This window comes from Atheta coriaria, unplaced genomic scaffold (assembly GCF_025399875.1).
Source record: "Atheta coriaria isolate IRGN ID8LTWV9N9 unplaced genomic scaffold, Caltech_Dcor_3.1 hic_scaffold_8_pilon, whole genome shotgun sequence".
Lineage (NCBI taxonomy): Eukaryota > Metazoa > Arthropoda > Insecta > Coleoptera > Staphylinidae > Dalotia > Dalotia coriaria.
In genome coordinates, this window is record NW_027045450.1 from 1,662,154 (window position 1) to 1,685,885 (window position 23,732).

The following is a 23,732-nucleotide window of genomic DNA, read 5'->3' on the forward strand; positions in this document are numbered from 1 at the left end:
CGTCAAGCGGCAGCAAAACATTACGCATTTACATATACAATAAGGAAAGAAAGAAACGTTTTTCAATTTCCGAAGGTCCGAGGATTTGCGATGCGTACACGGGCAACTTGTGTTTTCCTCTTTGGGGGCATTTGTTTCCGAGCAAGGAAAAAGGGATTTTTGCTACGCCGTGACAGCTTTAATGTCCCTTATAAATCCAGCAAGAACAAAAAGCTGTCGTGGCAATATTCACAGCTACAAAATTTGTTTCTTCTTTTTTTTAAGTTATAAAGTTACGCTATTTAATTTTGGATAGGGCTTCACACGAGACGAGACTGGACGATACTATCAAAGGTATCGTCTCGGTCTCGGTATCGTCTCGCAAAAGCGATACGAGACCGAGACGATACGAGAAAAGTCTCGGTATCGTGTGAAGCCTTAAGTAGAACTCCGTTTTAGATCTTTGCAGTTCAAAAGTTTAGTCATTTAATTGCTAATTGCTTATATTGTAAAGTAAATCCAAAATACATACATAGTTTAAAATATTAATTTTTGATTGATCACTTTTAATTGAAAATATATTTTTTAATGTTTCAAATTTTTAAACGTTAATGTATACTAGGGTTCAATAATCGAGTTGATTTGTGTTGAAAGTAAGCGGCGCACGTCTACAATTCCTAACTTACCCAGATGTATACAATATCTTTGCTTCAAGAAGTACAGAAAAACACAAAAATATGTCTCCGGATGTGTACACAAAGACAAAATTTTCATAAAACTTTCAAAAAGTCAAAAAGGTCATAATATTCGGTTACTAACTTGTTCTTTTGAATATACACAAGAAATATTTCACAGATGGTCATATATTGGATTTCATATATTGGACCTTTTCCCATTTTTCTAATAACAACTTCATAAAAAAAAAGTAACGAGACCAATAACGAGACCAAAAACGAGACTCGGACTGTGGTATCGGTATCGCCGAGAAATTGATAAAACACGTCTCGTCTCGGTATCGTCTCGCTTTTCCGAGACGAGACCGAGACGATACGAGAAAAGTCTCGGTATCGCGTGAAGCCCTAATTTTGGACAAAAATCAATGATTTTTTTGTTTTTTCAACCGAAAATATCGATTAAACATGCAAGAATAAATATCTATACCTACATACGCTTATTAAACGCAATTTTATTACCAAATATTAGTCTCATTTGGTCGAATAATTTAATTGTGTAAGGCACAGTGTGTAAAAGATGAGAGCTAAAAATGGAAATGAGCCTGGCAAGCCACTCTCTCACCCCCTTTTGGTGCGGCCACAAGATAGATTGATTTTATATTTATGCCGTGGTGGATCTTTCTGCCGAATAACCGTACAGTCATCCTCATTGTGTTACTTTTCTGATCCCGTTGATGCGGCATCGCTCGAGAGTGCTTTGCCGAATAGGGGTAAACTGGTCCATTTGACCGCGCATTAGGGCATTACGCATATACGCGTGTTCTGCGAACCCGAACCCATCTTGCAAATTAAACTCACAAATAAAAAAGCCGCACGAAACGAAGGAATTTAGCGAAAAGCCGTTTATTTAACGACGTCGAGGGACACACTCAAATGGTAGTAGGTACATAAGTAAGTACTTACCACGAAAGCAACACCTGAATAATTGTGGCTGATTTATGCACAATTTCAGTGGGATGTGTATTGGATACGCTTCGCGTAAATTATGCACGCGGCAGTGCACTTCTTCCCGAGCAAGCAGTGCATTATGCACGGAAGGCGAAAATATTTAAATGTATTCATTAATTTGTATGCAATTGCCCGGCGAGGTTTTACGCTGCCTTCAAATTTACAATTCGGAGGGCACTTGACATGATTGCATTCTTTTGACGTAACTATAGTTCCTGCAGAAGAGGATAAATTCGAAAAACGCTGCGCTCGACAATAAAAAATGATAAAAAATGTCACAGTGAGGGCGGACATATCGTATCCTGGTATGAAAAATAACATTTTATCGTATTACGCCGCGATATTTTCCCGAATCTTCTTTTGATGCGCTGCATAATGCCGCTGCCGTTCCGCGCGCACATATTGATTGATTCGAGAAAAAGAAGCGCGACGGTAGGAGTGATTCTACATGCCCCATAGATCATTAGATCGAAACGCGCACACACACCGGCTACCGCGATATGAAATCGTCATATATCATATTCGTATTTTGACATGTGAAAAAGTAGCCGGTGCATTAATATCACTCGCTCGGCGCGCTTCGCATTATAAATGATGGCCGCAGAGTCACCAAAACGTGAATAAGTAATGCAACGAGTATATAAATTAATATATACTCGTCGATACTCATTCAATAACTGAGATGCTGCGCGCCGAGCGCCGTATTTTAATGCCGCTCATCAATAAACGATTTAATGATGTATAGATCGATATTTAAAGTCGAGTGAAACAAAGCACCGATTTTGATTTATATCTAACTAAGGTAAATCTGAAGCTGGAAGCAGCGAAAGAAAAGTTTTTTGATTGGGTGGGTGATAGAGTGATAGTTTCGTAATTAAGATAAATCTCAACTCGTACGTCATCTGGTTGAATCTGATGGCGAGTTCCATATTTCATAGGGCGACGTCCCGACGCGCGATAGCAAGGAATTGATGAGACGAGGGAAGAGCGCGACATTCCATCATGTGCTGCGCAACGGTCAAAAAGAAAATGAGCGTGGAAGAAACCAAAGGAGAGAAAAAAATCTCGCGGGCGCAACTAAATAGTCCCGACGATTTGTCATCGTTTACAATACGGTCTTGATTGGCGCGAGGCGCGAACGCCTGGAAAAAAAAACGCCCGATTCATCTTCGGGCCGTGCGCGTGAACTGGATGCATATGCGTCGTCTCCTTCGGGGCTTCGGCACTTTAACGATTGTCTCTTTGCGTCTTTACAATTTGAGCCTCTGTGTTCATATCGCATTCATCGATGATGGTCGCATCGATCGTCAGCAATGCGCGGTGTGTTCATTATATCGGCATTCAACAACCGGAGCACCGTGTGCTTTGTGCGACGACAGCTCCGCGCGCTCTGTGGACATAAATAACGCGATACGAGCGAAAGTAGTTGTGATAGCGCGTTAATAAATGTGTGTATAAAGGCATAATCCTTCGGCTGGCGAAGCTCCGCAGCGCGCTCGAATTTGATGTCATCAGTTAGCTTGATATATTGCGTTATATTTCATAATGTGACAGTGTGGACCTTAGCGAGATGATATCTCGCCTCGATAGTGGGTATAACTTATAAGCGCCGGACCTAAACTCTGCTGGACGCTTTTGCGAACTGAGTTATTTACTGCTTACTATGGACATTCTACAAAAAAATTTACTACAATTGTAAGCAAAAAAATTGATGCAATATCAATATTCGGATTGATTTTAATCAAAAATCAATCATTTCCATCAATTGTAATTTGCGTAGGTGGGTATGCTGAGTGCAGATTTAGTTGTGAATTGCTGTGTCCATCATGCTAATATTCTCGAAGCCGACAAGAGACATGAGAGTAATTTCGCGCATGCACGGATGCCAGAATATGCGAAGCATCCCCTCGAACGACAGCCCGCATTAGGATTTGTTGGGTCAGTAAGTCGTCCACCACACACATCAAACCCGTCAATCGCATCATAATATCCGCACTATGAAATTGTTAATATTTTCCAGATAAAACTTTTGATGGGAATGTTCAACAGAAGGACGTTTGCTTCCAGCTCCCTGCTGCCGCCGAAGAAAACACGCATTCATAAAGAGGTCATCGCTGCGATTCTATTTATTCTCGCTCCGTGCGGTGCGGCAGCAGCGGCGTTCGGTTGTAGTCTATTTAGTTGAGCGATGATCCTAGGCCGCGTGGCCTTGCGACCACGACGACGACGAAGACGACGGTGTGCCGCCGGTACCGCCGGCTCCGCGCAAAGGCGGCGGTAAATAATGAGAGTACGCGACTTGCGGCGCAGGGGGCACGCGAGACTTCACCCCCAGGAGGGCGGATTCATTTCCAATCACCACTGGATACTCGCATGCCCAAGAGACTGGCCCAGCGCCGCGTTACAATTCCTCATTGGGTGAAATATATTGTTTTATGACACTTTCGTATAATATAATTATAATCTCGCGTCTCAAACGCTAAATGCAAAAATTTACAGCGCTTGATACTTGTAAATATAAAGTTGTTGATGCTCAAAGTTGAAGTTGTGCGTTTCGGTTTTCCACGCCGTTTTTCGCCGTGTGCAAGAAGACAAATGTGCACGAAAGCCACTCGTATATAATTATGGCGCTCCAGTTACAGCCCACGAGGGGTGCCCCGGCGACTATTAGCTCTGCGCCTCGGCGTGTTTTTCGTGCACCGCTCGCGTTTACCTGTGCGCAGCGCCTACAAAGCACCAGAACTAATTAATAAGGGTTATAAAAGGGTGCAGCTGGCATATTAAATGTGCATGTCCGCGTCCCGGACGGCGATACGATGACGATAACGAGGTCGTAGTATACAATATTTCTCTCAGCAGCGTTTTACTATTTAGTTCACATCCAAACATTCACAACTATTTATTTCAACTCATAATCAACTACCCTTGAAACTGAAATGTTTTTATTTGACTTGTCACCGTGTAAAAATAATTACCGCAAGAGCTATAAATAAAAAGATAACATCGTGCGTGTCAACAAGTTAGTAGTTAATCTGATTACACAGATATTAAAATAATCATTCAGTGGAATTGTGAATTTCGGTGCAGCTGCAGGTGCTGCGCATCAATAAAATTTACATATTCTTCAATGAAAAGAAGCAAATTATTGTGCGCGCTGAAAATTGACGAAGGCGTGGTATGAATTCGCGCACGAGTCATACATTTAATCACAAGTCTGAAAGTTTGACTCGGGATACGTAAAACTAACGAATTTTGATAGCAAGAAGCGCTCGTCTAGGTTTTAGATTTTATTCAGTCGTAAAACGCTCGGATGTAAAATGTGTAATAACTTTTTTACTTTTCTCACTTTTTACGCCGCCGCCGTCGTTTCGCAAACGTGATGAGTTTTGCGTGATAAAAATTTATGAAAGAGTTCCGCAATACAATGTGTCTAAACGCAAAAAATCGATGGGCGACTAAATATTGCGTGTGCAATGCGCGGAAAATATACGATATGAAAGGGTTTTGTTTAAAAATGCTTTGTTTTTTCTGGCTGAAATGCGTGCACGATGGACTTGTGAAGATTTAAAGCGACCAAACCAGAAATCGGTGCGTAAATCATCCAGTAATTACTGCCGGTGCTCTCAACGATCTTGTACGTTATGCGGCGCGCTCGCCGTCACGCTGTGAAGGGTATACATTATACTTGTAACAATATCTTTACCGTGACCATGGCGGCGCATATTCTCTGCGCTCTTCGCCGATGCGTTGATGTCAATTCCGTGCGCGCGGCCCAGGACCAACATCTCTAAACCTAACACCTACACCTTACATCTTTTCTCTTCGAGCACCGCAGAGCGGTTTTCTTTTCATTGAGTGCGCTGCGCGCTTCGACACGTTGCGGCCCTACTACAAATATTTAATTTCGAGCCAAAACAACGCACATAAATCCTCTGGCTAATGATGAAGCGCCATGTAACGACAAGCGCACACACGAAAAACTCTCTATGGGTTGGTAAGCAGTACCCTTTTGTTTTCTCAAATGGCGACGCATAATTTTCAGGTCCCTGAAGGCGTAGGTACAGAAGACAGAAGGACGACGCACACATGCCGAATATATAATATATGCATATGCGAGAATTAGTTACACGTCCAAGAGCTGGAGGTGATGGCGGCGCGAAATTTGCATTGATGTCCCGAAAAACGGTCACACTTGTGACACCTTAATAACACGGTGCGACCGCGCCGGCGAGCGTTTGATATGGGTATACGCGATGATTCTCAGAACGCCAAGCAATTATAAATTAGTTAAATTACATATAATTTCGGCTCGTTTCCCTCCTCACACACACTCACCTTTCAGTTATTTTTTTAGATATTTAGACGTTAACTGAAACATTGTTAGGTTTAAATAAAAAAAATAAATATGCATTGGTATCTAAGACGACATCAGCTATATTTTTATTAAAGCCAAAAGGCAATTACATTCGGTCACTGTACACAATAACTAAATATGCAATAACTAATCAACGTTTACGTTCTCACCTTCAACTCTCATCATTCGACACATTTCATTTGTAAACGAAAGAGCTACGTATTTATTGAAAATCTCATCCTTTTATAAATCCACCGATATAACCAATATATTTTACTTGTAGGTGTGTAGCATTTTTTTTTAGATATTTTAAACTTGGGATAATATCAATTGTGTTTGCATTTTTTTTAGTCGTATACATTAGGAAAAGTCCCGCTTTGATTTTTCTTCATTTTTTGTTTGTTGATCAATCAATCGTACATTATATTTCGAAATTATTATATACATCTATACATTAACAGAGCAGGGATATATATTTACACAGTTATTGCACATTGAAAGATGATGACAAATTTATACACAATTTTTTTTCTCTCCACTCAGTTTGCGTCTCATATAAAATTCGTGTGATGTGAAACAATTCTTTGTGGGCATAGTGGATTAGTATAGATGTGTCTGTGTGAGCAATTGTAATGTTCACTCGTTAAGTCGTGTTTTCGTTTCGCAATTTATTTAAGGTGAGGCAGGTCTCTTCGCTTCTCCTCCGTTCTAATCATATATAATACATAATTATTTGTTTAAAGATCAAAGTGATATAGGTTTTAGGACGAAAGGCGTTGAATCTATCAAATAATCACAACAAATCGGAGATCTCCTATAGGCTAAATTAATTTACGAAAAAATAAAATAAACAGTTTCGTATATGTACAAATGAGTATTTCGCAAGACTGGCTTCCTAAACTTAAAGAACCGGCTGTGAAGCGCCCGTCCCACTGTTCTTCGTTTATATATTACAAGCGATAATAAATAGAAATATAACTGGCATTAAAAGACTTTTAAACTATAGCAAAAAGGTAATAATATACAGTAAATCACATATATCAAAACTATCTAGATTAAATACGCTCGGCCGCCATGTGTAAGTGTGCTCACCACCAAATTGGTATTCTAGCATCAAACAACGGTCACGAAACGCTCGCGTCGAAACCTTTCCTAATCCTGTTGTGGTGTAAGGAGTCATTTTCCGCGTGAAGATTACGTTTTGTTTTCGATAGAAATACCTTGTCACACCCTTTCACGGTACACCTGTGCATTTCGTAAAGGTGGTGCTTTTCGCAGTGGTCTTTCAATTGCTGCGCTCCAGTGAATGTCATTCTGCACAGACGACAAGGAAGATTACCATCTTTGTCAACAGCTGGCATGTCTTCCTCAACGCAGTGTACCAAATTGGAGGTGTTGGTTGTTGATGCAGTGAGACCTGGTGAGCTGTTCAATGGTGGTGGTGGTGATGCTGACAACGGTGAGTTTGACCCGGATGACCTATCTTTTCTGCTGGCGATTGAGGAGCCGTTTAATTGAGGAAAGTGATTGAAGCCTCCAAGTGGGAATGGTAAACCACCCAAAGGTGGTAGTAACAGTGGAGGTGGTGGTAAGCGATCGCCGTTGAGTAACATTTGTTCTAAAGCAGCAGGATGTGGAAGATGGTGTCCTTTGAAAGCATCTTCAGAGTAGAGGCGTGCCAAAATGTCACTGTGTAGTGCACTGTTCGCTAATGATGCGAACGGTGACTTATCCATGAACAAACTCGCTGTTGACTTATCCGATGAGGTGGAAAGTAGTTTTCTATGCAGGTTCAGATTGGCGCTGTGACGATCACGACTACGTTTTGATGGAAACGCAGCGTTGCACCCGTCCACATTGCACTTGTGCATCAATTTCAGATGGACGTTCTGATAGTGAGTCTTTACGCCGAAGTGATTCTGAAAGATCTTGCCGCACGCGGTGCAGCGACGCGGGTTGTCCTTGTCGATTGGCACATCCATCGTGCTGATGAACTGGCCGTTGTCAAAGTGTCCGTATACGTGATTCTGGCTATTCTCGTCTGGCGATTCCCCACCGTTCGAGCTTCCCGCGGAGGAAGTCTGCGACCTGGCCGGACTCGGGGGACCGCCACCGATCATAAAACCCAGCGGCGGAAATTGCGACGCCTGATGTCCTCCTCCCAGTCCCAGATGAAGACCTCGACTCACCAGCTCGCCGAAGTTGCCGTGCGAAAGGCTCTCCAGCTGACGCAGTGCGTTTGTGCAGTCGAAGTATTCATCGCTCTTGTTGCTCTCCACCGAACTCGCGGGTCTTTCGCGCTCTTCATTCTCCGGCTCGTTGTCTTGCGTTGTCTCACGCTTGATCGTCTCGAGCGAGAACAGAGGGGCAATACTGATCGAAGCGGGCTCCGGCTCGTTGGCGTTTACGTCCGGGCTTCGCTTGCCCAAGTCCAGTGGCGTATTCATAATGGGACTAGGAGGAGCATCGTCGTTTTTTGAATTCGTAATTTTATCATCGTTCGAATCCACCTCCCTTTCATCTTCGTCCGGGTCATCCGGTTCTTTTTCATCGACTTCTTCGATTTTTGGCTTGATGTCTTTGAGGTCACATTCTCTTTTGATAGAAATTCTCTCTATAAATACATCATTCGAGGAGTCACCATCAGAAGGTGGGTCTACAACCCGCGCAGCAACTGCACATCTCGTGGGATTCTGATTTTTACGTTTTCGTTTGTTCGTTGGAAGAACACATTCTTCATTAGTATCTTTTAGACTGTGCGTATCCACCACACTGAGAGAATCCTCATTGCTATCAATATTGCTTGTGACATCCTCATCAAAATCAGACACCGACATTTTCTGTCGTTTTGTGGGCATGCTGAAATCTTCTGGTTGGTCGGAAACTCCATTAGTACTGTCTATCCGTTCCGAACTTTCATCATCTTCATCACCGCCAACAACCACAATCCCATCGTCATCATCATCATCGTCGTCATCTTCATGATTGCTCGTAGATAACTGCATGGAACTGTAGTCAGACAGAGTCATTTTGTCGTCGAGTTTATGCATTGATAAATCCAACGAGTGTTTGAAATCCAAGCCAAGCCCGGCTGGATGACGTAGATCTGGCGGAGGGGTGAGCAGTGGGAAGGGATTGAACGGGTTCAAGTGGTTCAACCCGGCTGCCTGAGGTAGTAGACCGGCTTGCGGCGGGATCATAATGGGGTGTGCCTGGGAGCTTCGGCCATCATGCGGGGATATCTTCCTCCTCAAATGTGGCGAGTGCAATTTCGGATTCGGGTTCGCCGAGTGTCGATTACGCGACCTCCGCGAGCTGAACATCATGTTACACCCTTCCACTGTGCACTTGTGCATTTCACGTAGATGGACCGCGGAAAAATGGATCTTCAGCGCGCCTTTATCACAAAACGTCTTTAAGCACACGTTGCATTGCACCCGCTTTTTCCCCGTCGCTGGATTGATGAATTGCGTGCCCAAATTTAATGGCAAACCTGGCGAACCCCAATGACGTTTTGTAGGCGTGCCAGGTTTGCGACCGGGGACCGAACGCGCTTGTCTGGATTTATGCGCGTCCTTGTTATCTCGACTAAGATTGAGCGCCGAGTGTGAGTTCTCATCCATGTCGTCATCATCCGACTGCCCATCAAAATGGTTACCCATTAGGTCAGACGTAGAGGGCGACTTGCTGCCGGTAGACATCCGGGTCGATATCAGACCGGGAAAGGACGACACTAGACCGGCAGCCGCTAGAGAGTTCACTGACGCGGCCGCCGCGGCCATCGCAGCCGAATGACTAAGCGACGTCGGGATCGGCGGCGGTGGCGGCAGGCAGGAGAGTGAGGTAGACATACTTAAGTTGAGACCCACCTGGGTGTCGCTTTCGGATGTGCGTCGCCGACTAGTCATCTCCGGACTAAGACGGTTTGTGGGAAAGGCCGCGCCTAGACCAGCACCGAATTTACGAAAATCAAACGGTTGCATGTTCTGTAGTCTATTCAAGGGCGAGGTGTTCAAAGGGCTAGAGGTAACGTTGCGCGGTGATGGAGATGTTGTAGTGGCAGAACTCGTTGGGCCGTTACTCATTGGCAGTTTCAGAAAACTCAGCGGGTGTTTCTGATGCGGTGACATTGTCGTAGGGAGACGCGAGGGATGAAACGCGGATGGTACAGGTGGCGGTGAATTGGGACGACGGCTGGGTGACATCGCCCGCGAACGCGAATGCGGCGCCACGAGTCGGTCAAGCCGCTCCAGCGTCGGCTCCTGCTGCAGCACCTGTTGGGCAAGCAGCAATTGCTGAGTAATCGCACGAGTTTCTCCAAACCGAAGAAATTGCTGCAACACAAGCGGCTCCTCTTCAGGACTACAGATGCTCCATCGGTCGAGGGAACTGACCGCGTGCGAATCCTGCAAACAAAATCCTCATCTATTTTCATTCGTCCCCCAACAACCAAGGAGCGAAAACTTCCTGTGCATGTGTGTGTGTATAGGTGTGTGTATGTTGTGTGATGTGCATGAAAGTATAAGTTAACTAATCGACATTTCCCATGGTCCAGCGACGCACGATATAATTGTGCGTTTAAAGAGCAATCAAACAACCACTTATTAAATGACCCGATTGCATGCCGTGCAACATCGAGCGTGGTCGTTTGCTCAACGGGCCCCAGCCGGACGGAGTAAATCTCAAAAAAGACTCATTTTTAAAATTATACCCGAGCATACCGGGCGCAAATGATTGCGTTGTCTTCGCTTGAAAATGATATGCAAAATGGCCTATAATTTAGGCGTCTGTGACTGCGACTGCGACTCTGCACACACACGGTCTCGCACGAAATTGCAGCGTCTAATGTTTTAAATATTCACCGAGGAGCCACGCGAAGCACACACGCATCGATTCGACACTGACGAGCCTCTCCGAAGACGAAATTATGCACGACACGAAACAATCAATCACTATTACCCGCACTGTCACAAATTCCACAATAAATTTTTAAAAAACTTCCAATTGGATTTACCCGATTCTAGCAAGCGACGGAACCAAGTCTCAAATTATTTTAGAATGTCCGAGAGCAAAAAGAAAAATAAATCATACCCGAAGATATAAATCTTGATTTATGTGTTTACATAATTAATATGGAATCAAATTAAAGTTGATTCATGCTGATTGAATATTATTAAAACCGTGTCTCTGTGTGTGTGTGAGTGTGTGTAAGGAGTATGAAGCAGAAGAAAAGAAAAAGTAGTAAACACTAACCTGTAAGATATATCCACGCGCGTAGTCTTCCGGCGTCCAGCCGAATCCATGCAACACTTGGAGCACTTGTTCCTTCTGCAGTACCGAGAAGAGTCGGTCGAGCAGGATCTTCAGGCGGATCGGCAGCGCCTGACAGCCGTAGAGGACCAGGCTGGCGATGTCAAACGCCGCGTTTGGCTGAACTGGTTCGGGAGCACTGTTCGTGAAGAGATGTCGCGTACCCAACTTGTCCAGCGCTGCAACACAAAAGCGAATGGTGGGGAAGATTAGAGCAGTGTAGCACACAAGAAAGCGCAGCGTGCGCAATGCCGAGGCGGGGCGTCGCGCAGCGCTAGGTGGTGGTGGGGACGTGCCTTTGACAAGGTGGACACGGCGCGACGCGTAGGTGACGCGCGGCGTCCTTCCTCCGCTGCCCCCGCGGGGCCCGGGGCGGCTTCCGACGACCCGGGCTCGGATACGGCGACGCGGCGACGGCTATGTACACCTCTCCTCTCTACCCGGGAAGCACATAATTGAACACATAGCAAAGGTTTATATAAAAACGCTGCGCGACGAGATGACGCGGCCTGGCTCCTGTTATCGAACTGGTTTCCTTTGTCACCCGCGCTCGGCTCATCCTCTCTTTCCTTCAACTAGAACTTTCCTACGATGGGTACGTGAAGCTCGTAAATAAATTACAAAGTCAGGTACACGCGTATGCATTACAGCCACTCAGAGGAAAAGGATAATGCTATTAGCATTAGCATAAGCAGGCAGAAGGCATAACTTACTGACGAGAAGCTCGGTAATGTTTACCCAGGGATTCTTTGTTGCCGAAAATTGGAAAATTGCCAAGATGCCAACCTGGATTAGAGGTTAAAACAAGCGTGCCAACAATTGCCTATTTTTACCGACTTGACGACAATGGGATTACACATTTTTCCTATTTGGCTAATACCTAGCCCACCCAGGGACTGTCAACTCGTCACCAAATTAAATTTTCTACGTGAACTCACTAAGACCCAAGGAGTTATTTCACGGGTATCTAAACAGGCGCCACTGGTGATAACCAAAATGAGGTGTCCTTGGTCGTTGGAAGTTTTGAGAAGGAAAATAATAAGTGTAGTGACATTGCATTTTTAGCATTCCGCTATTCATTGTGCCGAGTGTGCGTGCGCAACTTTTAGATCACGTTTTCGACATTGGGAGTCTGGTTTAGTTTCGTTTAGTTGCGCCGGAGGGGTTATTATAATGAATAATAATCTTGTCGTCGTCGAGGCTCGTAAAAAACGCGAGTCGTTCGTTCGTGGCAAATGTTTTAATGGAATCGCGGCGTTTAAGTGTCCCACAGCCCTTCGTTATGACAAGCTGCAGGGCAAAAAGGGTGCGCGCACAGCCAGACTCGTCTCGCGTCGCCAAAAACCTTTGCGTTTTGTGTGGTGATAGATCGACAAATAAATATGTATGGATGCGACGTAATGGAGAGGAGTTGAAAACGGTTTTAAAACTTGCTGCCGAGAGAAGGCTGAGAAAATCCCGTTCCGTGAGCCTGACTGCTGGTTCGTTCTGGTTTGTTAGCGAGAACTCTATATAGCCGAAGAAGAGCAGCTAAATGAGCGAATCTTTTGTGTGCGCAATGTGTGCGCGTAATTAAAGTGCCTTCACCTCACTCCACGGCCAATTAATATCGTAAAATTAACTCCAAATTGTTGTTATAAATTACACCACTGTCTCCGCGGCGTCTCACGAGCGCGTGTGTGGATTGATTTCTGATTCAGGTAGATAATGGTTTTGACAAGCGTTGATTGCCTCCAGGGTATTAGAAAATCGAAAAAATCGAAAGCGCCATCCAAAAACTCATCCAAGAAGAAAAAGAAAAAGAAAACTATTGTGTACCCTCGGACACGGTATTCAGTAAAAACTAACTGACCGCACTAATCATCCAACGAAAGAAAATGCAAACGCAAACCTTTTTCGCTCAAGAGATGAGCTCAAGCACAAAACATTCATCTTATAAAAGCTTCTTTTCTTTGCGTCGCAAAGAAAAGCACACGCATGTTTTGGGATAATTCCAATATTTATGAAAAATTGAAAGGTCATTTATTAGATTTGTATTATGGAGACCTTTCTCATCCATTCTTCCAAGTTTTTTTGTGTTCCACGCTCAGGTAGACGAAGAACACAAAGATTTTTCAAAGATCCCGAATCTTTATGACTTGTAAACATCGACGACGTAACGACTTGTTTTACATTCCTAATAGCTGTCGAGGTGGACGTGTCAGAGTGTCACATAAAATGAAAACACATGCTTATCGCTCCAAGGATTCACCCTTTTCGGAAAGACGAGTAAAAACGCGGCACTCAATTAAATTTCGCCGTAAATTTCAAAGTTATAGCCGGCATATAACCGGGGGTGGACGAAAGACGACGCGTCTGGGTTTAATGCGCAGAGTGACAGACACGCTGACCCGCCTCCCTCTGTCGGGGTTGCGCGGCAGTTGCGCGGAATTAGTTTGCCGGCAAAGGTTCACAGGCCGCGAGCGCGCGCGAGGTATACCTGATGGGATGGGATGACTCGTCGTATGATATATGTCTCATATTCATTGTCTCTAGACCCGTCCAGACCTGATCATTAAGAAAGGGGCCGGCAGAGACCAGAATATCATCAGTACCATCAGCATTTTGCGATCGGCGCACAACTTGCGAGTGTTTCTGTGTGCGTTCTAATTAAACAGTCCTAAAATACGGTTGGATAACACTAGGAATTGATACATTTTGTGGGTTTACGATGAAATTATGCAGAGGGTTCGAGAATAATGGGACGTGTCATGTTGGAATTTTAAATCGTTCGTTATAAAACAATAAGCGCGTTTATATACGCGGCGAGGGTATAAAAGAAAAAAAGGTACACGCCGACACGACGACACAATGGGGACATAGAATAGTCAAGTCGGCTTAGGTTCAAAGAAGGTGACTGCATGTGGCACCTGATTCGGACCGAGGGTGGCCCTACCCCGTGTGGTGACAAACGACAATTTCGATCCCATCTACCTGTCCGACACCGCCGTCGCACCGATAAAAAGCGTAACATGTCACAGACGTAATCTCATCCCTGTGGGTCGCTTGACTTTCGGCTTAGATTTTACACTCAATCACGCAAAACCGCAAAGCAAGCATTTTTCGTTCTTCGGTGTGGAGATTGAAGAAAGATTGAGCAATAGCAAAATTGTTTCCTCGTATAATACCTACGATGTATCCAGCACATAATTGTAAGCGAAGCAATCTATGGTTTCAATATTCTTATAATACTCGGGTTGTAAAGTGCAGCGCAAAGAAAAGATAATTTTTGCGGTCGCGAACGAGACACGAATTGAAAGGGCGGACCGAGCACGACGGCGCGTTCACACAAAATCAAAAACGAAATAAAAAACACAACATCAACATCAACAACGAGGCATAATAATCACAGAACACAACAAATCGGTGTGTAATGTCTCGGAACCAGTTTTTCATGTCCACTGGAATAATTTTAAACCAAATTGAGAATAGAATACGCCTGTGAATTTTGGTAACAATAATTTTTTGCTGATATTAGTATTAAAACCGTTTTAGGAGTCAAATAAGTTGCTCCCGAGGATGCTAATGCTGATGCCCCTTCAAAAAGAGGATAAAGCATCCAGATCCAACCAAACATAAATAATACATACGTAATGAAAAGGCGCGCACGCATTTCGTGAGGGTTACGCATTAATATACATACAGAGAGCAACAAAAGGGTGAAACACAACGAAGCACCCTTGAAGAGTAAAAAAAATATTACTCCATATTTGATGACAGCTCGTTGGCTCTTCCGGGATATTGTCTTGAGAGCACACGCACACACGAGTGCACCCCCTCGCTAAACAAAAATATGTTGATATTAGATATTAAAAACACGTTTATTAAACTCCGGGAACAAAATGGAGGAGCGTCGAGTGTTGACAATGCACATTGCGTGACAATAATTACAATGGGTACTTGCTCGACAATTGTCGAGTGGTGGAAGCGACGGGATTGGTTGGACCCGCGCGTGCGACAAAGCGACAACCTCGACCAATCCACACAAAAGGATTCAGATCTTTTGAAGCTTCCAATCCAAAATTGACAAAATTTTTACGAAAATTTATCAAAAATTTTTGCGTACATCTGGAGGATATACCAAACAATGACATTTTTTAAATATAGAAAACCTGGGTATAATATTTGGTCGATGATTGGCAGAATAAAAGACGAATATAATATTTGTTTGCTGAGTGCATCCTCTTTGGAGAAACATAATAAATTTGTTCTGCTGGCTTCAGTTCGTCGGTTATTACCACGACCTCCGGCTAAATGCGTCGGTGATGAAGGGACAAGGGTTTTAAATATCTATATCAATGGGTACTTCATGCCCCACTAGAACTATGAGTCTTATTTCATCATAGAAAAAGCATATTAAATCATTCCAGCGTAAAATATTTCTCTGTGTATACTTTGTATCATGTTTCATTTTCAAGCAGGCGGTCGCCATTGCGTTTAGATTTGCACAAATATTAGTCCGGGGACCGCCGCCATTATTGTAACCGGCTTATCTGCAGAATGTATGTCAAGTTTAAGTATTAGCCCAACGAGCCCCAACATCTGTCATACGGGAGAGCAGCCTGTCTCTGGGAACATTGGGGTTGAAAGCGCGCACGCACATCGCACATGCATGATGATGACGACCGGCGCACACAAAAAAGCCCTTGCAGTAGGTATATAATATAGGCACATAAAAATCTTTTATGTGATCCTGAAGTGCACTTGTTAGTCCTCGATGACATGCGGACGCAAGTATCCTCGAGCATTATTTTTTTATAAGCCCTTCCAATCAAAAGCTTTCAAGCTCTCATTTTGTGGGATTGTAGGTGGAGTTGCGTTGAGCATTAAATATATGTAACCGAAACTCTTCTTTTTTTATATTTTCATATTATATTATTTCATAAATATAGTAAATTCGTTTTCTCACGATTTGTATTTCTTTATTTGTGTGTTGAATATGGCTGAATGTTATTTTACTTTCAATTTGCACAGATGTGCGCTTTGTCGTGCGTCGTGCCTGAGTTTGAAAACGATACTTATTTGCATATTATGCGCGCAGGCCAATTGGTAATGATCACCTCATCATCAGTGCCTTAAGTCCTTATTATCGCATTGTGTGTGCCAAGCGTTTATGACCTACTTGCGGAGTGCGCCGGACAAAAGGACAATGCGCGCCGCGATTATAGTCATTCAATGGCGAATGATAACTTTGCAATAAACCGCGTGTAATGGCGCAACATTACGATTGTTACATCTCGTGTTTTTCCGCAAACGCACATCAATCATCGCGTATGCCTCCAGGGCAGTGTCATTTAAATTTGCATCAAAGGTTTTGTTTCAAGTTTCAAGTTGCACTCCATCGTATAAACTAAAGCGAAATAATATAAAGTAAAGATGTGAGATTGTCACAAGTGGCTGCCTAATCTACATACAATGCAATGACATAACAATCACCGATGAGAAAGCCAGTTCCGGTGATACTATGCGAAGCAAAAGCAAAAAAATGAAATTAAGCCGAAAGCAAACGCACGTCACGGTGGAGCGCGTCTGAGACACTTGCGCGTTATTTTTCTTATTAATTAGGAAACTCGTTACGTTCCGTTAATTAACAAACTCGACGCTGAAGTAAACTTTTTGCTCCTCGTGAGTATGACCCGAGAATGTCCGGTGACGTGCACACGTCCACCATATTGCGTCTCCGAAACAATGGTGCCGTGGTGTTTTTGGCCAAAAACCGCGTGTAGGTACCGACCATTAAATTAGGACTCGGTTTCCGACGCGTGCATGTGTTATACCATCTGCATAGCTTTCCGTTTCCGCCGTATAGCGCGCGCACGAATACGAAAACATGCAATCGGAACCAGTCGCTCTCAATCAAATTTATCAAGATCGATCGGTGTCGACTGTTCCAGCATATACCTACAACCAGCAAAGAGACTAAAATAATCCTCCTCTAGTCACAGTCATAGCTCATAACACACGCAGCAGACAATAAAGGGTATTAGAGGCAATTTCGTTGTTTCGAACGCGTAATATTTATTTTTGCGATAAGATCGCGCCTGGTCTACAAATCGACACCTTGACAACCTGCAATTAGCCGTGCGGGCTTGGTGGACCGAGTGCCGTTACGTATTGTTTCTTCAGATGGCCGGATAACGCGCTGGTTTTATTTTTTTGGAAGCTCTGGGGCATCGCAAACCCCGCGCGCGCAGTGCGTGTGCATGTTCCAAGTGGACACTAATCGACACGACAATATCTACACTCACATGAACACCAAACAACTATAAAACATGAAACGCTTTGTACTTGATTAGCATCTTGCGTGGTCGGTATGGTTGACCATAAACAACACAGTGTGTTACACAAACCTCAAAATTGCACGCCGGAGACAAACAGCGCATTAGCATATAGAATGACCCGAAACACCGCTCGGAGGAAGCAGGCTTAGAAAATCCGCCCTTTTACGTTTTTTCCATTCGGTTATTATTTATGAGAGTCGAAGTTTTTTATCATCATGTATGGTATATTGAAGGAGTGTCGTGCACTCGAGGCGACCGGGATGGGACCGACGCGCGACCGGCTTTAAAACGGTCGCCCGGCCCACAGCGGACGACACAAAGTTATTTCAACCCTCATTTAAGATAAATTACTTTTTTGCCATAAACCCATGTAAAAGGTCAGTTAGACAAAGGTTGCTACAAAGTGTTTTCGTTATCTCGATCGACGGAGTGTTCACACCCAAGAGCGCTTGATGGATGAGGGGGCCTCGGTCGCGCACAACATGCCGGTCACGACACGCTCTTCGCGTTTCTTCATTTTTTGATAACGAATCCACAGCCGTGTATAACTGAGATATCACACGAGAATCGTGCGGATGGCATGCCAGAAATAAAAAATAAATAAAGCACTGGGTAAGGTCAACGAATTAAAAAAATATTGAGAAATAATTAACTGCGTGTCGCACTGATTCAAATTAAGATTAGGCGTGCTATTAATAATCAGTCATTATCTTGATTTTGTCATTTATTAATTTTCCACACAAAATATTTGAGTAGGTATAAAATTAATTGAAGACGATTCATTGTCCCACTACACAAGTTTCATACGCGTATAGAGCGTATAATTACGCGCATTAATTAGGCCTTTAATTACCACTACGGTGTTTTTTTGTTGCGTCGTCTTGGTTGGCAGCGACCGTTTTTTATGATGGCGCGAATATATTAGTTATGGTAGACGATTGTCCTGCATATCGTGGTCGTGCGTAATTAAAGACATCGCGCACTTCCGTTATTCTAACTTAATTTAAAACTTAATTCTCTCCTCTTGAAGGAGAGGACGCGCGCGCGACCGCGAAACATTCGGTCCGACTCCCATTCTATGCTGATTTCCCAAACCGATAACCGGTGTCGTGTCGTTAAGACGGTCACACAGCGCATCGCGTATGTAGATTATACTCGCGGTGGAATCTAATTTGTGCGCTGTGTGCCTTTTCCACGACAATGACTACATCTACATCTTACCTACCACAACAACGAAAAATAACTGATTCTTCAAATGAAAGCTCATATTCATTTCTCGTGACGTTGACGCAAATGGCGGCTAATATGCATGCGGGAGAAGATTTGATAAGTTTCGCTGGCCATTATACGAAAGGATTACGACCCGTCGACCGAAATAATTAGCCCGGCGAATTGTTAACCCTTCGCCTTTCAGAGGACGACGGCAGCACCCTCGGCAGCCAGCGAGTTATGTCAATAACCGCGCGATTCGGACGAATTAAGGCAAATTGCGGCCGCGTACTGGGATCGCCCCCTTATGTCAGTAAAGCACCCATTCCGTGACCGCACGCGCTGTAAATTTCCAACCCCCGCGCGCACTTTGCAAATAATCCGTACGAGTAAGCCGCTTTCGATTCTGTGTGGGTTGTGTGCAACATACCGCAGTAGTGTCCTGCAAACAAACTTGCAAAATGTAAAGCCATCGGAATTAATATATTTAATCTACATCAGAAAAAAACGAGAAAAATTTTCATAAAATTGAATATTTTTGTCCTGTCTAAATGTCCTACTGTGTACACTCTTCCTTTGATAGGTGTGCACACGCAAAGAGGGTCTGAATTTGTTTTCTGCGAAAAATAAACTCGCTGCATACACACGACACGTGCGAGTAAACTCGTTGCTGCAGAAGCGCCGCGTTGAATATATAAACGCAAACAGTTTACGTGTTTCTATTTTAGTGACAAGCTGTGCACGTATTTTCTGTCACTTGTCTCGTGTCCGGCGTGCGCTTAACATGACATCTGAATGCTTGTTATGACATCCACAACGGCTCCGAGTTTGCGAAGATAACATTTATACGCGAACCCTTTCTCTTCGTCAACGGCGTCATCCTTCGTCATATTTCATGCAAATCGAAACAAAAACCGAAAATTATTCAATTATCCGGCCTGGTTTTAACTAATATTCGTTTTTTGTTATTATTTGGGTGGTTTTTCGATAAATATAAATATGTAAACTGCATGTTGGATAGAGATGTGAGCCGGAGGGCAAATCACGTCTGACGTTACATCCGGTACGCCGCGTCCGGCGCAGATGACGCACGTGTCACTCAAATCATGTTTAATCACCTCGGCGTCGACGCAGCGTTCGCAAATCAATTGATACTTTCCGCGCTCGCTGTATATGCAAATATTCCGGTTGTTAATTTAATTAATGGCGGCAGGATCGATGCACAACCCCCGACGATGATATGTGCTGATGATTTCAATTCCAGGGGACTGGTATTGTTTGCATTCGAGTACACAGTACACATGATAGAGCCAAAATGTCCAACCGTATGGAAACTTGCAACTTCAGCATATATGAGTATTTCGTATATCTACTGGGTCTGTTGGAATTTAATGCTGCGGGTGAATAAGAAAAATTACGACGCGACACATTAGACGCGTGAATGTGGCCATAACGGCGGCGCTTCATGCGCCATTAAGATGACATACGGCGATGACATTTCATGTGCGCATGGAAGTAACACTCGAAGAAAACGCATTCGCATGCAAAACACTTGGCGTGCCTGCTTTGCAATCATTCGAAAGCCAAACGTGAACAGACGCGCGGAATAAAGTTAGATTAAATTCGCATAACTATAAAATCCCCTGCTTTTTCTTAAGAAAAAATGACACCCTCACACATAAAACCCACCCTTATGGATCTGGATATTATCTGTTTTTAAAAAATTGAAGCTCAAAGGAGTTTTGGTCATACATCTGTCAGAAAGCAGATGTTCTACGTGTGGTAGACGTGAAAGGGCCCGAAAAGGTGCGAATATGTGCGTTGCTGACCAGAAAATCACCTCGATTTTTGGTCATCTGGTCATCAAAACTAATTTCGAACGTGGCGGAGAACGAAAAACGAAGTGTAAGCAAGTGTTGAATATCTCATCGTGAACAGCGGCGGGTCGATTGACGAGAAGACAAGATCGAAATATGTAGTATCATCGTTCCGAATGGGTCATAATGGGTTTTAACAGCGGAGTCGCGCTGCCGCACGCCGCCTAATGAACACGACGGCATCGCCAGTGAGTGGACTCTTTGGACATTAACAATTTTTATTACACATGTGTGTGTGTTGGGTCGGTCGTCAGACCCACAACCGTAACTTTAATTGGTGTGTATGCTGTGTGTGCGCTATACGAAATATTGAGATTCATAATTGATTAGTAAACCCCTCGGGTAATGAGTCAGTGTGCAGGACGCAGCGCAAAGTTATTGAATATGATGTGGGCGCGTGTGTGGGTTCCTTATCAAATCGCCCCGAAAAATTCGCAAATGCTTCAAGGGCTTTGAGCGTGTGTAATAACGAACGGACACGTGCACCTCCACCCTCACTGGATTTTTTATATTTCTGCTAAACCGAAAACTGGATTTTAAAATTTCATTATCGCATTGCTCCAGTTCTAGTCCCCTCAATTTGCCGCTACAAGCAGGAAAGAGAATTCCAAATTGGAAATATTTTTTCATTTATATAAGCTCCGAAGATTATTTAAACAGAATTATAAAATGCAAACATTAACAATATTTTGCACCCCTTTGGGGCAACCACCAAAGTAGCGCTCCGAATTAACTCATCTCCGCGTGTTGTACGTACATGAAATACATTTCTTTTACGTTTTTTTTTTGCGTTGGTGAGTACATCGATCCACATTTTTCTGAAAGCACATTCTCCCCTTTCCACACTGTTGCTTTAACTTGCTTGCTTGTTTTGCATCTCAATCGCCCTCCACCCGCGCGCCTCGCCGGGCGTTTCGATCAACAGTTTTAATAAAAATCTCCTCGCGGGCGCAGCGCAGCCCGGGCGGCCGAGAGAAGAAAACACACGCTGAAGGACAAATGAACTGAACATTTTTCCGCACGGGAAAATCCACTCCAGCATTCAAGAGAGAACCTTAATTAAAAATATGGCGCGTAAGCGAAATTGGACTTGAAAAAAATTCTATAGACACACATACATATCACATTCACTACGTGGCTGACCAGGGAAAACTAATTACAACTTCTCAACTTTTCGTTGAGGACTGGTCGTAGCAGGCTTCAACTTTCAACCACAGTGAAAAGGTACGACATCATTATCAACGCAATAAAACTCGTTAGCATTTTATGAATGAAGACACCGTGAAGTGAAATGGTTTAACCAATGTAAATGTCAATTTATCCACCCCAAGACGATTGAAAGTAGCAGTTTAACCACCCTGATGGATTCATTTAAACGTCGCAAATCGAATTTGCATAGAATTTTGTCTCTACGCACATCAAAAGTGTATCGGGATGATACGCCGCAATAGAATGATGTGTGTAGCCAGTTTTTTGAAGCGTTACGTCAACTGAAAATGACGTCGCGCGACAGCGTTTTGCATGACAAAGAAGAGCGCGCCTCGCCGCTCGACGGGCCGACGGTAAATATGTGAGGAATTATTCATGAAAGCGCCCGCGCGCGCGATATGGGGCGCCCCGCGCGGTTCTCTGACAGTCGCCGCCCCGAACCGCCGCCAACAATGGGTTATACACTTACAAAGCGCGGCGCCCCGACGCATGTCGCATAAATATGGATGCGGGCGGTTTACAGCTCGGACCCGAACCTGACGCCGATCTACTACTATCTCTTTGTGTGCTACTGATGCTAATGGATCGATTTCTTCAAAAAAATTTCACTTTGCATAAATTTTGTCACATACACAACAAAAAATTTAAAAAAAGTAAAAAAATTATTTCGAATTTTTTGACTTTGCTAATAATATACAATTAGTAGAAAATCAGACTTCAGAATAGAAATCGGTGCGTGTTTTTTTCTCTCGTCTTCATGTTTCGAATTTTTAGGTCATGACTGCGGAGACGTTTAATATTGATCATCGTGTACTCTCGAGTACGTGTAATCTACGTGCGGTCAAGTCTGAATAGAGTACGTATTATCTCTCGGCGAGTCTCGGCGACCTTGCGGAGCCTTGTCACACCGTCACGTCTCACGTTTGAAACAAAGCAGAAGAGAGACACCGTAATTACAGACACACAGGAGGTACACGCGCAACAATAAACACATGCATCGATAGAGTCAAGCATGTAACCAAGGTCGAGACAAGTTTCAATATTTTCATGAGAAACTCATCTCTGGATTTGATTCCAAGATATATTCGTGATGGCTATGGGGCATTTTTTCCTTCTTTAGGTTCTCTGCTGACACATTCAACAAGTGGATGTCGTAAATGTCAAAAACTAGGGTGACTCTCCCCTAAATATAAAAAGAGATCCGCGTGGTAATCTTTTGACAATCGCTTTACAACCTCTCGGATGACATCAGCTTGTCAATGCTAATTGCATCACGCTTTTGATAAGCTCTCGAAGGGCACACGCTCAATTATATTCCACTATATATCGACGCTGCAATCGATAAAATTAATATTTGATTGGTGCATCGTGCGCGCCGATTAGCAATCCTCCGCCGGGTTTTGTAATTGCACGACTTGCATTGCATAGAGAAACGTGCGACTCATAACTTGTCTCCTCGACGAGGAGATCAGAGATCAGCAGGCAAAGAGAACAATCCGGCGGCACACGGCGGTACCTACATGAAGAAAAACTGTCAAGCGACGAGAGCGTGAATGCTCGCGCGCGCGTTTCGTGCCATTCCAATGTCAAATCTATCAAGCCGTGGCCACTCGACAGAATCCATTTGTCATTTTGTCTCCCGTCGTACAGAATCACGCCGTGCGCGCACCTAAGTTAAGTTAAGTCGGCTATAATTAGTTTTGTATTAGTTGCTCGCGGGCAAACGACGCCGAATGCGCTTTGTGACCAGCAGAGAAAAAAAAAAAACATATTGCGTCACTGTGTGTGTATG

At 43.8% G+C, this 23,732-nt stretch overlaps 1 protein-coding gene across 3 annotated transcripts in view; it reads right to left on the minus strand.

Annotated features, from left to right (window-relative positions):
* Positions 1 to 6,067: 6,067 nt before the first annotated feature.
* LOC135797124 (zinc finger protein basonuclin-2-like) overlaps positions 6,068 to 23,732 on the minus strand; it is a 60,610-nt gene continuing 42,945 nt past the window's right edge. For all 3 annotated transcript variants that reach the window (XM_065309329.1, XM_065309328.1, XM_065309330.1), the window contains 2 exons: positions 11,269 to 11,504; positions 6,068 to 10,421 (listed from right to left, as the gene is read on the minus strand). In XM_065309329.1, coding sequence (XP_065165401.1) covers positions 7,140 to 10,421; positions 11,269 to 11,504 — 3,518 coding nt within the window. In that variant the 3' untranslated portion in view covers positions 6,068 to 7,139. The remainder of the gene's footprint in view (positions 10,422 to 11,268; positions 11,505 to 23,732) is intronic.